The following is a 12,760-nucleotide window of genomic DNA, read 5'->3' as shown; positions in this document are numbered from 1 at the left end:
CACCCAGAAATAAAGCAGATCTGAGGCAAATTTTGAAAAACAAACCAATTTTTTAAAGACGCTTTAAGATTGAAAAATTATCCCTTGCATCTCAGATACAAATATGTGGGAAAAGCATAAGTAATCACTTCAGTGAAAATACCATTCTGGTCACTTTTCTTCAGCTGGACTATTATCTAGAGTCTATTCATGTACTTATTATCTAAAATAAACTATCCAAGCCATCTTTTTTTTAACTTTTTTGCTATTATCATAGTACCCATATTCAACTATGAGGCCAGCATTTTCTGTTTGTCTCAAGATTACATCATTGGATTCTTGAGGTTTTATTATTGGTATTCCGTGAATTCTCTTACAGCGAATTCTATGAACCCAATGCCCTCATGATGGAAGAAGAAGGAGCCATAATCGCTGGTCTCTTGGTGGGTCTGAATGTCATTGATGCCAATTTCTGTATGAAAGGAGAAGACTTGGACTCTCAGGTATGCAAAAGATGCTCAGTTACCAAGTGGGTCACTCTGAGTTCTGTTATCTCAGAATTTGGATGGATCAGATTATACCAACCAAATTAAGGGAAATTCTGTGAGTCATAAATGGGATTTTTAAATTTTTGATGTGAGTATAAACAATTACTTTGTTTTTCCTTCTAACTTGACTCATTTATGTATTATGAATGTTTTTCAAATTCTTACCTTGACTGTAATCCCTGTTTAAAATATTTTGTACAGACTGGGGTGCCTGGGTGGCTCAGTCGGTTAAGCATCTACCTTCGGCTCAGGTCATGATCCCAGGGTCCTGGTCGAGCCCCACATCGGGCTCCCTGCTCAACAGGAAGCCTGCTTCTCCCTCTCCCACTCCCCCTGCTTGTGTTCCCTCTCTCGCTGTCTCTCTCTCTCTGTCAAATAATAAAATCTTTAAAAAATAATAAAATAAAAATAAAATATTTAGTACAGACTAAAATACACACACACACAAGCTAAAATATATACACGGGCATGGTAGTTATGAATACAGAAGCCAAACTCTTTAGGTTCAAATTCTGCTTCTTTATTTTTTAGCTGAATAAATTTTGTAGTTAGTTTCTTAATGCTTCACATTTCTTAGCTGTAATACAGGGACAAAAAAAGGGTATATCTATTTAATAGATTTATAGTGTGGAATAAAAGAGTTAGTACATGTGATGTACCTTGTGCAGAGCCTGGAACATAATTGATTGCTCAATAAATAAAGCTTTCACTTTCACACTGATTCTTTCTCACCCGTTCTCTATGAAATTCTACATACATTCTCTATGAAATTTCTGTTACTTTTTACTCTGAGAAAATGGAAAAAGAAGTAGGATATTTTGACCTGGATTTTAAAAAAGAAATAAGCTGAATAATAAAAGCAGTCCTAAAAAATTTAGACATAGTGCATCAATGAGAGTTTGGAAGAATAAATACCAAAATGTTACAGTGGTAGTTGGGACTATGGGTATTTTGTATTACTTCCTTTTACTTATCTGTATTTTCTGAAACTTTTTTTAAGGAAATGTGCATTCTTTTTGTAATTAGAATTTTTAAAACATTATTCCTAAAAGTGAATAGGGTTCTGGGCGCCTGGGTGGCTCAATTGGTTAAGCAACTGCCTTCAGCTCAGGTCATGATCCTGGAGTCCCGGGATCAAGTCCTGCATCGGGCTCCCTGCTCGGCAGGGAGTCTGCTTCTCCCTCTGACCCTCTTCCCTCTCGTGCTCTCTATCTCTCATTCTCTCTCTCCCAAATAAATAAATAAAATCTTTAAAAAAAAGTGAATAGGGTTCAGTAGCAGAATACTTGAGAGAAACAAAAGAGAAAGAAACTTTAAGCCTTAAATTTATAGTAAGCATTCTATTGACTTTCTTAGAGTCTTGTGTTGACTTGCATGACCTGGTCTTCTGGTCCTTCTTGCCTTAATCTCGATTCTTTACTTACTTTCACCCCTTTCAAGTTCATGATTACATTACATTTTCATCAAAAATTTCAAATAAGGCTATGACTTTATTACTGTTTAGAATGCCCAGAAAGAGACATTATATTATGCCTTAGAAAAAGTATCTAATTTTATATTAAATTCTGAAAATTCTCTCTGTAGGTTGGAGTTATAGATTTTTCAATGTATCTCAAGGATGGGAACAGCAGTAAAGGTAGTGAAGGGTATGTACAGAGAAAATCAAATTTCTTTTTTCCTTAATGTTCTTTGATAGCATTTAAAGTTTACAACAGTAGTGCTTTAACAGACTTGCTGAAAGAATTTCTGATGATATAGTTTTAATAGAGTTTTGTCAAAAAGAGCTGACTCTTGTGCCTCTTAAACCCGAAAAGAGGTTGTAGTTAAGTGATTTTCCTACTGTGTGGTTCAGTGGCTAACAAAGTAAAGGGGTTTATAAAAGAATTCAGTGCTCCATCTCTTGAAGTAGTGTTTGAAAACATGGTCTTCTTGATCAGGAAGATTGCCCTCTCGGTTTTGTTAGAATGTGAAATATGAAACATGCCTTATGGACTTATGTGAAATGTTGACATTAGGAGTAACAGAGTGAGGAGTATATGGGAACTCTGCACTACTGTTTCAAGTCTTGTAAATCTAAAATCATTTCAAAAAAGTTTTTAAAATATCCATATGGTCCTTAGAAATTAAACACCAGAAGAGTACTACCTAATACCCTTTATAAATTTAGCAGTTGAAAGCACAATTAATCTGAAGTTCTTAACGTTGGACATTGAGCCAAGACTATATCGTTTGTTCTTTAAGTGTAGTGCTAGAGGTATGCGGCCTTGATTTGACTTTAATTGAAAAGTCTGGCTTTTTAACTTGCCTGTTACAAATTAGTCGGTTCCAGAAGTGAACCTCCTGTTTCCACTCTTTATTTTCTCACGTAACAATAAACACTTGATCTTTATGAAAGCTTTTTATACCAATCACTTTGAAATAAAATTAACATTGAAAGGCAAAATTATGGCCTTTGGGAAAAACTATTATTATACCAAAATCAGTTTAATTCAATTCCTATGACAAATGGAAAATTGTTGTTATAAGTAGTACCAGCAAAGCTAAAAAGGCTATCAATTGTGAGAAGAAAATTTTTATTTTTTAAATGCCTTTGATAGAATGTAATGTTGTACCTATAACCTAAGTTATGAAGGCATGTAAGCTATAATAAAGGCTTTTTAATGTGGGGAATTTTTTGTTTCATTTTTAAGCATCTGAGTCTTTCTTCTTGGAGGCATTATACATCAGGTCTGTCTTTTGATTCAGTGTATCTGTGCTACGGTTTTCCTTTCTATGTTATATGAAAAGATTGGGGAAGGGAGGATCTTGGTAATTCTAATGTTACTTATTTTATTTCTATCCCCCTCCCCCCCCCCGCCCCAGAGATGGCCAGATTACTGCAATTCTGGATCAGAAGAACTATGTAGAAGAACTCAACAGACATCTAAAGTAAAGAATGAATAAATATTTTTACTTTCCTGGGGATTTTGTTGTGAAGGAAAGGAAGAATAAACTGATGAGCCATGAGGATAAATTCAAGCAATGCTCAACAAAAATACATGGAATTCCTGCTTGCCAGGCACTGAGCTAGGCACTAAATTAAATGTCATTTAACTATTTTGGTGACCTTTAGTGAAAGGCAGTATAAGATTAGTATGTAATTATAACTGTAGTGATTAAGTATATTCAGTTAAGAATTCTTAAACATGTGACATATGCAGTTGACAGTGGCAGCCCTCTTGGATCAGCAGACCCAACCACATATTTCAAGACCAATTGTGGGCAAACCACTCATTGCCTTAGTACCTTTAGATTCGTTGTATCATGTTGGTCCCTTGCATTTTTCATTTATACATTGAATTGATAGTATTAACTTACCCTCTCTTCACCATCACTATCATTAATTTACCAAATACTCACTATTTTTCAGAACTGTCCAGAACATGAAACAGTCTATTGGTATTCTCAAGTACATTGATGTTCTTGTTATGCTAAAGACTGTCAAATAATTCTGAAAAATTAATATATCGATTAACTATTATTTTTTATAATTCTCTTATAAAGATAATTTAAGTAAGACCTATAATATGATTATACGAGTATCAGTATAAATTTTGAATAGTCTTGGGGCACCTGGGTGGCTCAGTCGTTAAGCCTTCGGCTCAGGTTGTGATCCCAGGGTCCTGGGATCGAGCCCTGCATTGGGCTCTCTGCTCAGCAGGAAACCTGCTTCTCACTCTCCCACTCCCCCTGCTTGTGTTCCCTCTCTCGCTGTCTCTTTCTCTGTCAAATAAATAAATAAAATCTTTAAATAAATAAATAAATAAATTTTGAATAGTCTTGCTTTCAGCTAGAAAATTCAAGAACAATTGAAGTATATTTTCTCTGGGGACCAAGAACTAATAATGACTACAGTGAATTATGGAGATGTTAGTCAAGCAGAAGTACACTTACATTTGATAGTGAAATAGAAACATGACTGTTACTGACTCTTTTCATGCCTCAGATTCTTTATATTTAGGGATACCTACTGCAGAGGGTTGTTGAAAGGAGTAAATGAAATAATGCAAATAAAATAATTTAGAAAAGTGCTTGGTGTATGGCAAGCACTTAATTCGGGTAGCTGATTATTACATATAAGTAAACTTTAAAGTTGACAGTGCAGTGGATCAGTTCTTTTATTTCATCCAACAAGTGCTTATTAAGTACAGAGTTCAGTGCCAAGGGTACAACAGGGAAGATCTACAGCCGCTTGTGAACTGTCTTAGAGGCTGCAAGTCCACCATGAATTGTGGACATTAGACGATGGGTGATACCTGTGATGGATGTTTACGTGGGTAGTACAGGATGTTGTTCTGTTTTTCAAGAGAAACCATTATCTTTTTTCTTCTCTTTATAGTGCTACAGTAAACAATCTTCAGGCAAAAGTGGATGCATTAGAAAAATCCAACACTAAACTGACAGAGGAGGTATGTGTTTTGGATATTCTTTGATTGACATACAGTTTAATGTGCACTAGTGGAAGCAAATAGCTTGGTACTCATCACTTGTTCATTCAACAGACATTTATTTGGGTACTGCTTATGTGCTAGAGCTAGACAAAGATTTCTGTGTGCATTGACTTACGTGTGCTAGATTGGCAAGCTCCCACCCTCATGGGCCTTATTTTCTCCTTGGGGGTATAGGGTAGATAATTTAAAGAGCATTGTCGGAAGGCCAGCAATCCCTGATTGCATGTCATGCCGCTTACAAGTCATGTGCTTCTGAGCAAGTAAGTCACTTGACCTCCAAGAGGCCCAGTTCCCTGCCTGGCAGTTGAGGGTGTTTATACTTCTCCTTTCAGCCTTATAGTTACTCTGAAGATCACAGAATATATACGTGAAAACCCTTAGGAAAGTCCCCAAAATAAGAATAAAAATTGACCTCATGTTTTGCTTCCGTTTAGTAAAGAAATTTTTTAATTTGTCAGTGGCTAAGCTACATATTTTTTTCTTCAATAGCATTAGATGTTTCTATGAAAAATCTCAAGTAAAATTTTCCAGGTGGCAAAGACTTTGTTTATCTTATCTATATCTTAACCTATCTCTTATTATAACTGTCCTCTTCTATACCATGGCATACATTTGGTTTAAATAAAACCAAGTTCAAGCACTAGTCAGGAAAATGCCTTTAAACAGTTTTCTTCAGAACATTTTCATTGTTATAACGTTAAAACACCTTCCTTACTACTAGCTCTGTGGGCTTCACTTTTGGATGTAGATTCTTAAATTATATAAAAACTTAATAGAAGGGCCCCTGGGTGGCTCAGTTGGTAAAGCGTCTGCCTTCGGCTCAGGTCATGACCCCAGGGTCCTGGGATCGAGTCCCACATCAGGCTCCCTGCTCAGCGGGAAGCCTGCTTCTACCTCTGCCTCTGCAGCTCCCCCTGCTTGTGCGCTCTCTCTCTCTCTCTGTCAAATAAATAAATAAAATCTTTAAAAAAAAAAGCTTAATGGAAATGATCCTTAGAATTTTACTCTACAAAGCTTTTGAAATACACTGATTAGAAGTGTTGTAGTGTGAGTCGGCTGCTACCCTGTTGAGGCAATATGGCACCACAGTGAAGCATGGGCTCTAGAGCTCGGCTATCTGCGTTCATGTCCCAGCTCTGGCACTTGCTAACTTTCTAATCCTGGCCAATAACTTAAGCCTCTATTTCTTGGTTGTCTCCTCTCTAAAATGGGAATGATAATAGTAACTTTTTGCGGGAATTGAATAATACGTAAGGACCTCGGCCAGTGCCTTGACACATCATAAGCAGCCAGTAAATATGGTCATTAATTTTATTCCCTCAGTCACAAGACTTGTCCTCCTGATCCAGATATATTTTATTACCAATATTAATTTATTCATTCATGTATTTATTTTGCCAGTAACCTTTATTTTCTTGAAACTTTAAATTTTTAGAGACAGGTAAGCCCTGTGTGTAGGCTTTATAAAGAACAGATAAGACAAACCAGATCTGTCTTTTCCCATTTCCATATATTTTGGATTTAAGAGGGCCAGTAAAAAACAAAAACCAAAGCCCCTCTTTTCCTCTCCTGAATTCTGAACCAGTATGATAAAATGAGAAGAATTAAACAGATGAAGACACATAAATGTCCACTTTATTATTGTAAAGCTGAATTAGAAGGCCCACGGGACTGTACAACCATAGTTTCCTGATACTTTCTCTCATGTTAAGGTCTTGGGAGAACCTGTTTGAGGATGTCTCTGGATCTAGAGGCCCACTTGTCCAAAGTTAACTTTTTTATGCATTGTTAGGCCCATGGAGCAGAGAGGGATATATGGACTTCCAGACCTGCCTCTAGAAAGCATGCCTGAGCCCTGGCTCCTCTGTACTTAGGCACTAGAACAGGAACCAAGCAGAACCTGTGCCCACTGCTCAGGAGGAGATCGTGTAAAGGGAGACTAGCCTGGCCGAGAGGAGCCTGCTGAGGGCCTTTCCTACGCTTACTCAGGCTGTTCCATGTTCTCTGTGGGAAATCAAGGTTAGCAGGTGCGGAAGAGGAAAAAGTGTTTCCACTTTACTTTTCCCTCCTGTGGAATGCGGATATAAACGTCTCCCCTGAGCAGTATACTGCTAACAACATTACCTTACCTTTTCAGGCGCTGAAATGACAAATTTCTTCAATACTTAATGGCATCTTTTAGAGTGAGAACTTTGAAGTTTCATTTCTTTACTCTTAAAAATCATCTATCAAAGGTCTTATGTAGGGTTTATGAGTCCCAAGGCATGACATGACCTCTTCATTAAACATTTTAGAAATAGATATTATAACTAAAGATAAGTTACCCATGAGAACACCCTTGAGGTAAACAATCTTAAGTTAACATTTTGGAACTGAAAAAGAGTTTACACAAAAAGCAACAATAGGAGATATTTTTTATTTTTATCTAATCTAGTTCAAAAATACTTTTCCTAATTTCTCATACAATAAGAACATTTTTATGTGGTTATAGATAACCTTCTTTCCTTCTAAGAATATTCAAGCCTGAAAATTATATCCTAGCAGATCATGAATTATCCTGTGCTAAAAAAAAGACTAAAAAAATTTAAAAATTTTTTTCAACAGCTTGCAGTTGCAAACAATAGGATTATTACCCTACAAGAAGAAATGGAACGAGTTAAAGAGGAAAGCTCCTACATATTGGAATCCAATCGGAAGGTTAACCTTACTGGATTTATAAAATATTCCTAGAGAGTGTGTTAACATGTGAGCAGTGGGAGGGGGACCTCTACTCTAGAGGACTCTTTGGAAGCAGCAAGCACTTGCACATATCAAGCACACTCTTTTTACTGAGACTCCATGCAGAATCGGGTAATGATGGAGATTCTGTGGGTGTGAGGTTCCTCCCACAGATGCTCCTTGGCTTCACCGCCACCTCTGTCTGTTGAGAAACTTCAAGAACCAGTCTAATTTAATGTCTTGTTATGTACTCATGATTTGTACAATATTTAAGTGTTATATTTATTATATTAAATATACCATTGTTTTCAGATCGTGTTACTGCTTTGTAAGGAGTGTTTATTTGGTACCACTGGGAGTTACCATGTAAATGAGTTTTCTAAATAACTTAATCCCTTAAGTATCAAACTTCTGATATATGTCTACACGGATTTTTTGCAAACTTTTTATGTACTGCACAATCCTAAGCAGTCTTACGTAAAGGACATAAATTAACACATTTAGCCATTTATGATGACGAAAGATCCTAATTATTAACATCGGCAATTCCATGCTAACTTAAAATGACGCTACTTTGGGGGGCTGTTGGAATTGATAGAGCTTCTAGCACCTATACTTAAATGTTTCCAGATTGCTCTGGGTGCTTTTTCTCTGCTTTCTTGATCTCACTGGCATCTCTTGCTTCTCACTGCTGTTGGTATTAGTGTCTCCCTACTCCCTTTTATCTGCATGCTTCTCTTCTGTGACCTAGGAATCCAAATATCCATGGTTATTAAAATTGTTCTGAAAGAGTAAGCAGCTAGGCTCTGAGTGGGGACTAGAGTAGTTCTCTCCGAGTAATGGGTTTGACTTTAATGTGTGGACGTTGTGAAAACACTGTGACTGCTCAGAAGAATTTTCTGATGACCTACTTATTTTGAGCTATGATCTCTCTGGATGGTTGGAGACTCCAAATATGAGATCTCTGGAGAAGGAATATATTACCATTTGAACCTTTGGCCCAATTCACATTTTACAGTAAATGTCACTTTGTTTTTAGAGGCTGACTTTTAAGACTTCTTGCACTTGATTTGGTAACCTATCTTAGGACTTTAAATGGCAAGAAAACCCAGTTCTGCTGAGAATTTTTTATTTTCTAAGCTGCTTCCATTTCTTTGTTGTCTTTATTCATTGTTATACCTGTTTAATTAAATATGAAATATAATCATTTTCCCTAGTGTCAGCTAACTCTATATAGATTTTTCTAAATCCTTATATATATATACTATCTTATTTATCTTTTCAAGGGTCCTAAGCAGGAGAGAACTGCAGAAGGGCAAGCACTGAGTGAAGCCAGAAAGCATTTAAAGGAGGAGACACAATTGCGACTGGTAAACTTAACTTATGTTCTAGTAGTTCAGGAACCCATTAAACATAAAAGCCCACTTAGATGTTTGATCTTACAGACCAGGCTCAGGAACATTAGTACTGGGACAAAAAAATTTTTGTAGATCCTAAAAGACTGTTTCTCACTCTTTTTTTTTTTTTTTTTTAATTTTGAGTACATTATGAATATAATTAGACATAAAGGCAAATTTTCATATGGTTGATTTTTACCTTCACTGAACATTACTTGCATAAAACACTTTTTTCTTCTTTTTTTTTTCTTTTAATTCAGTTAGCCAACATAGAGTACCGTCATTAGTTTCAGATGTAGTGCTCAACACTCTTTATCAAGGATATTACCTTCTTCCGTAGGAAAGGCTAGTTGCTTATTGATGAATACAGTAGATTTTGCATATTGGAAAACTGTAGAAAATTTTTAATTATCGGATTCAACTAAAATGACATTGAGGAAGCCCTCTTAGCTAAGTCTTAGGGTGGATTTTTCCATATCACACTATTTGCTGAAGAGAATGTTGTTCGTACAGAGGTCTTTTGTAACTCTTGCAATACTTCAGTTGCTTCTGTGACTTGTTTTTTAATTAATTTATTTTTAGTGTAGTTCACACAGTATTATATTAGTTTCAGGTGTATGTTTCTCACTCTTTTTAACCCATATTCCCTATAATGCTTTCCCAGTCCATTTTCTGAGTATTCTCAACAGCCAACAGGATTTTGCCAGTCTTTTTTTTTTTTTTTTGCTTTTATAGTTTGTGTTATAAGAACATTAGGTATATGGGGAACCTACTCTTCTAAACTTTGTGATTCCCCACTCCTACTTGAGTCCTCACTCCTGCAAAGATTCTGATATGTCTCCTTGGAGGAGGATGTATGTGTGTGTGTATAAATGTATAATAATGAATAATACTCCTGTAATAGATTTTATCCAAGTGTTAGTATATTGATACATCCCTGGTATTGGTAAATTAACTCCTCCTGCAATTTTGATGATATGACAAACAAAAGGATCTCCCCTCACCAATAGTGTCTCTGAAAATAGGAAGGAGCCTGAAAATAAAGGTGATCTGGTTTGTACTAAAAATTATCACCACCTAACAGTGTATAGAATTTCAGATGTTCTGAGAAGACAGCAATATAATTTTAACATCCTTGAAATAATTATCATTTTCCTACTACGTGTTTATGGATTAGATCTCAAAATACTTTCTATATGAAAGATCCTAAAATAACGTATGTCAGCATTTTCAGAAGCAATCTGACTTAATCAAGCTAACCGTGCACAGAGGAGCACCTCAATTATGTGACTTTAAAATCTGACACGAAATTTTCCACATCCTTTTGTCACAAAAAGATACATGTTTGTTCAAAAAGGAAAGAAACCAAGCAAATAGGTCCTAGATATGCCCCAGGGAACAGCATGGATGCAGAAGAACCGCAGGTCATTGTATCTTTGATCCTCCAAATCATGTTGCAGTAATAATGATTGAACCAAAAAGGGGTTTCATGCTAAGTGAATATAAAAATTCAGTTAGTCATATCGATCATTCCCACTTATGAGATGTTTACCCTGGGGACCCAAAGTATCTTTTGGGTTCCTTGGGCTCTTGACTATGATGTCAACATCCAAAATGAAGAGAATTGCAAGTGCTTCATTTTATGCTGGCTACAGTAGCACTTTATATACATTTCTGTAATAGGACATAACACCAGTTGTCTCACTGTAATGAAGTGCCGCAAGTATGTGTCTATTTTAGACATATTAAATAGCATTATCTCTGGCCCACCAAGTTTTTTGGATTTGTAAATTTTTGAGTAAATGTTTTTATAATTATCCTAATTATTATTCTAGTTGTTAATATCTCTGCATTGAATGGTAGCTTGTAGCTATTTTGCCCAAATATTCAGACCTGAGAGTGTTGGAATTTACACCTTTTCCTGTGGAATTTCAAGGTTTTTACTTTGTTGAGGAAAGAGAGAGTAAGCAATCTATTTACCTTTGGGGGCAGGATGTTGAAAAAGAACTGGAGATCCAGATCAGCATGAGACAGGAGATGGAATTAGCTATGAAGATGCTGGAGAAGGATGTCTGCGAGAAGCAGGACGCCCTGGTGTCGCTGCGACAGCAGCTGGATGACCTCAGGGCTCTCAAGCACGAACTTGCCTTTAAGCTGCAGGTAGGGCGAATAAGAGGGATACGCTCACGGGCTCTCTCAACTCCCAGGGTCCCCCCCGCCCCTCTTGTTCTCTAGAATCACACTTGACATACAGGAGGGAAGAGTCACATCTCATTTTGAGGCTGGTTGCCAATAAACCACTTTAGGAATTAGCCTGTTATAGGATCCTGTGTTGCTGTTCTGGAAAGCCATGGCTACTTTTCAAATTGTAGTGGGAAAACAGGTCTTTTTTATCCTATAAGATAATTTCTACACTCCAGCCTAACCTGTCAACTGACTTATATATTCCATTAGCTCTTTTTTTTTTGTCATTCTTTATTTAAATTCAATTTTTAACATATGGTGTATTATTAGTTTCAGGGGTAGACTTTAGTGATTCATCAGTTGCATAGAACACGCAGTGCTCATTCCATCACATGCCCTCCTTAATGCCCATCACCCAGTTACCCCCACCCCCAGCAACCCTCAGTTTGTTTCCGAGAGTTAAGAGTCTCTTATGGTTTGTCTCCCTTTCTGATTTTGTCTTGTTTTATTTTTCCTTCCCTTCCCCTATGTTCATCTGTTTTGTTTCTTAAATTACACATGAGTGAAATCATGTGGTGTTTTTCCTTCTCTGACTGACTGATTTTGCTGAGCAATATGCCATTAGTTCTTATACTGAAATATGATTACTGATGAACCTTCTGATGTTCATTTCTGTGACAAAACTGCATATAGCAGTACTAATTTTAAACGTTGCTTTTTGTTTTTCTCCATTTGGGAGTTAACTGATAAACACATGAGCATTTCTGTTTCTCTGTTTCATACTTACCATTAGATTCAAAAAGCGTGTGTGATTTATTTCAGGATTTTATATTCTGTGTCCATCACTCATACTTCTTTTCCATAACAGAGTTCAGACTTAGGAGTAAAACAGAAAAGTGAACTAAACAGTCGTTTGGAAGAGAAGACTAATCAGATGGCTGCTACCATCAAACAACTCGAACAAAGGTAAAAGTGCTATTTCTTGAGTGAAACATCTTGGGCTTTCAGTGCTGGAAGGGAAGAGAATGTGCTATGCATTTGGCAAACAAAGTGTATGAAATTCTCCCAACTTAACACCAGACATACTGGTAGAAAGCCAGTTAAATTTTGTGTTTCTCTAAGATGTCACTGAAAACATTTTTAAGAAACCTCAGCCTCTCCTGACTGTTTTGAACAGCAGAATGGTAACCCTCTTACATAATCCCATTTCAGTGTCATGTTGGAGGAGGGAGACCTACAAGGATGAAAGCACTTTTTTTTAATTTTTAAAGATTTTATTTATTTTTGCAAGAGAGAGAAAGTTCGAGCATGCACGCACAAGGGGGGAGGGGCAGAGGGAGAAGCAGGCTCCCCGCTGAGCAGAGAGTCCCATGTGGGACTCGATCCCAGGACCCTGAGATCATGACCTGAGCCGAAGGCAGCCGCTTAACTGATTGAGCCACCC

General features: G+C 36.8%; 1 protein-coding gene across 6 annotated transcripts in view; it reads left to right on the top strand.

Moving 5' to 3' along the window:
* Positions 1–12,760, top strand: part of RUFY3 (RUN and FYVE domain containing 3) — a 77,901-nt gene that overhangs the window by 51,426 nt on the left and 13,715 nt on the right. For all 6 annotated transcript variants that reach the window (XM_028100549.2, XM_028100548.2, XM_088021145.1 and 3 more), the window contains 8 exons: positions 359–482; positions 2,112–2,173; positions 3,390–3,455; positions 4,906–4,975; positions 7,622–7,714; positions 9,022–9,105; positions 11,125–11,292; positions 12,185–12,282. In XM_028100549.2, coding sequence (XP_027956350.1) covers positions 359–482; positions 2,112–2,173; positions 3,390–3,455; positions 4,906–4,975; positions 7,622–7,714; positions 9,022–9,105; positions 11,125–11,292; positions 12,185–12,282 — 765 coding nt within the window. The remainder of the gene's footprint in view (positions 1–358; positions 483–2,111; positions 2,174–3,389; positions 3,456–4,905; positions 4,976–7,621; positions 7,715–9,021; positions 9,106–11,124; positions 11,293–12,184; positions 12,283–12,760) is intronic.

The sequence above is a fragment of the Eumetopias jubatus genome, unplaced genomic scaffold (assembly GCF_037043125.1).
Source record: "Eumetopias jubatus isolate StellerSeaLion01/CBP00866 unplaced genomic scaffold, mEumJub1_p1.0 scaffold_2, whole genome shotgun sequence".
In the NCBI taxonomy this organism is placed as follows: domain Eukaryota; kingdom Metazoa; phylum Chordata; class Mammalia; order Carnivora; family Otariidae; genus Eumetopias; species Eumetopias jubatus.
Note: the sequence above shows the minus strand (reverse complement) of the source record. Positions and strands in the feature narration are given on the sequence as shown.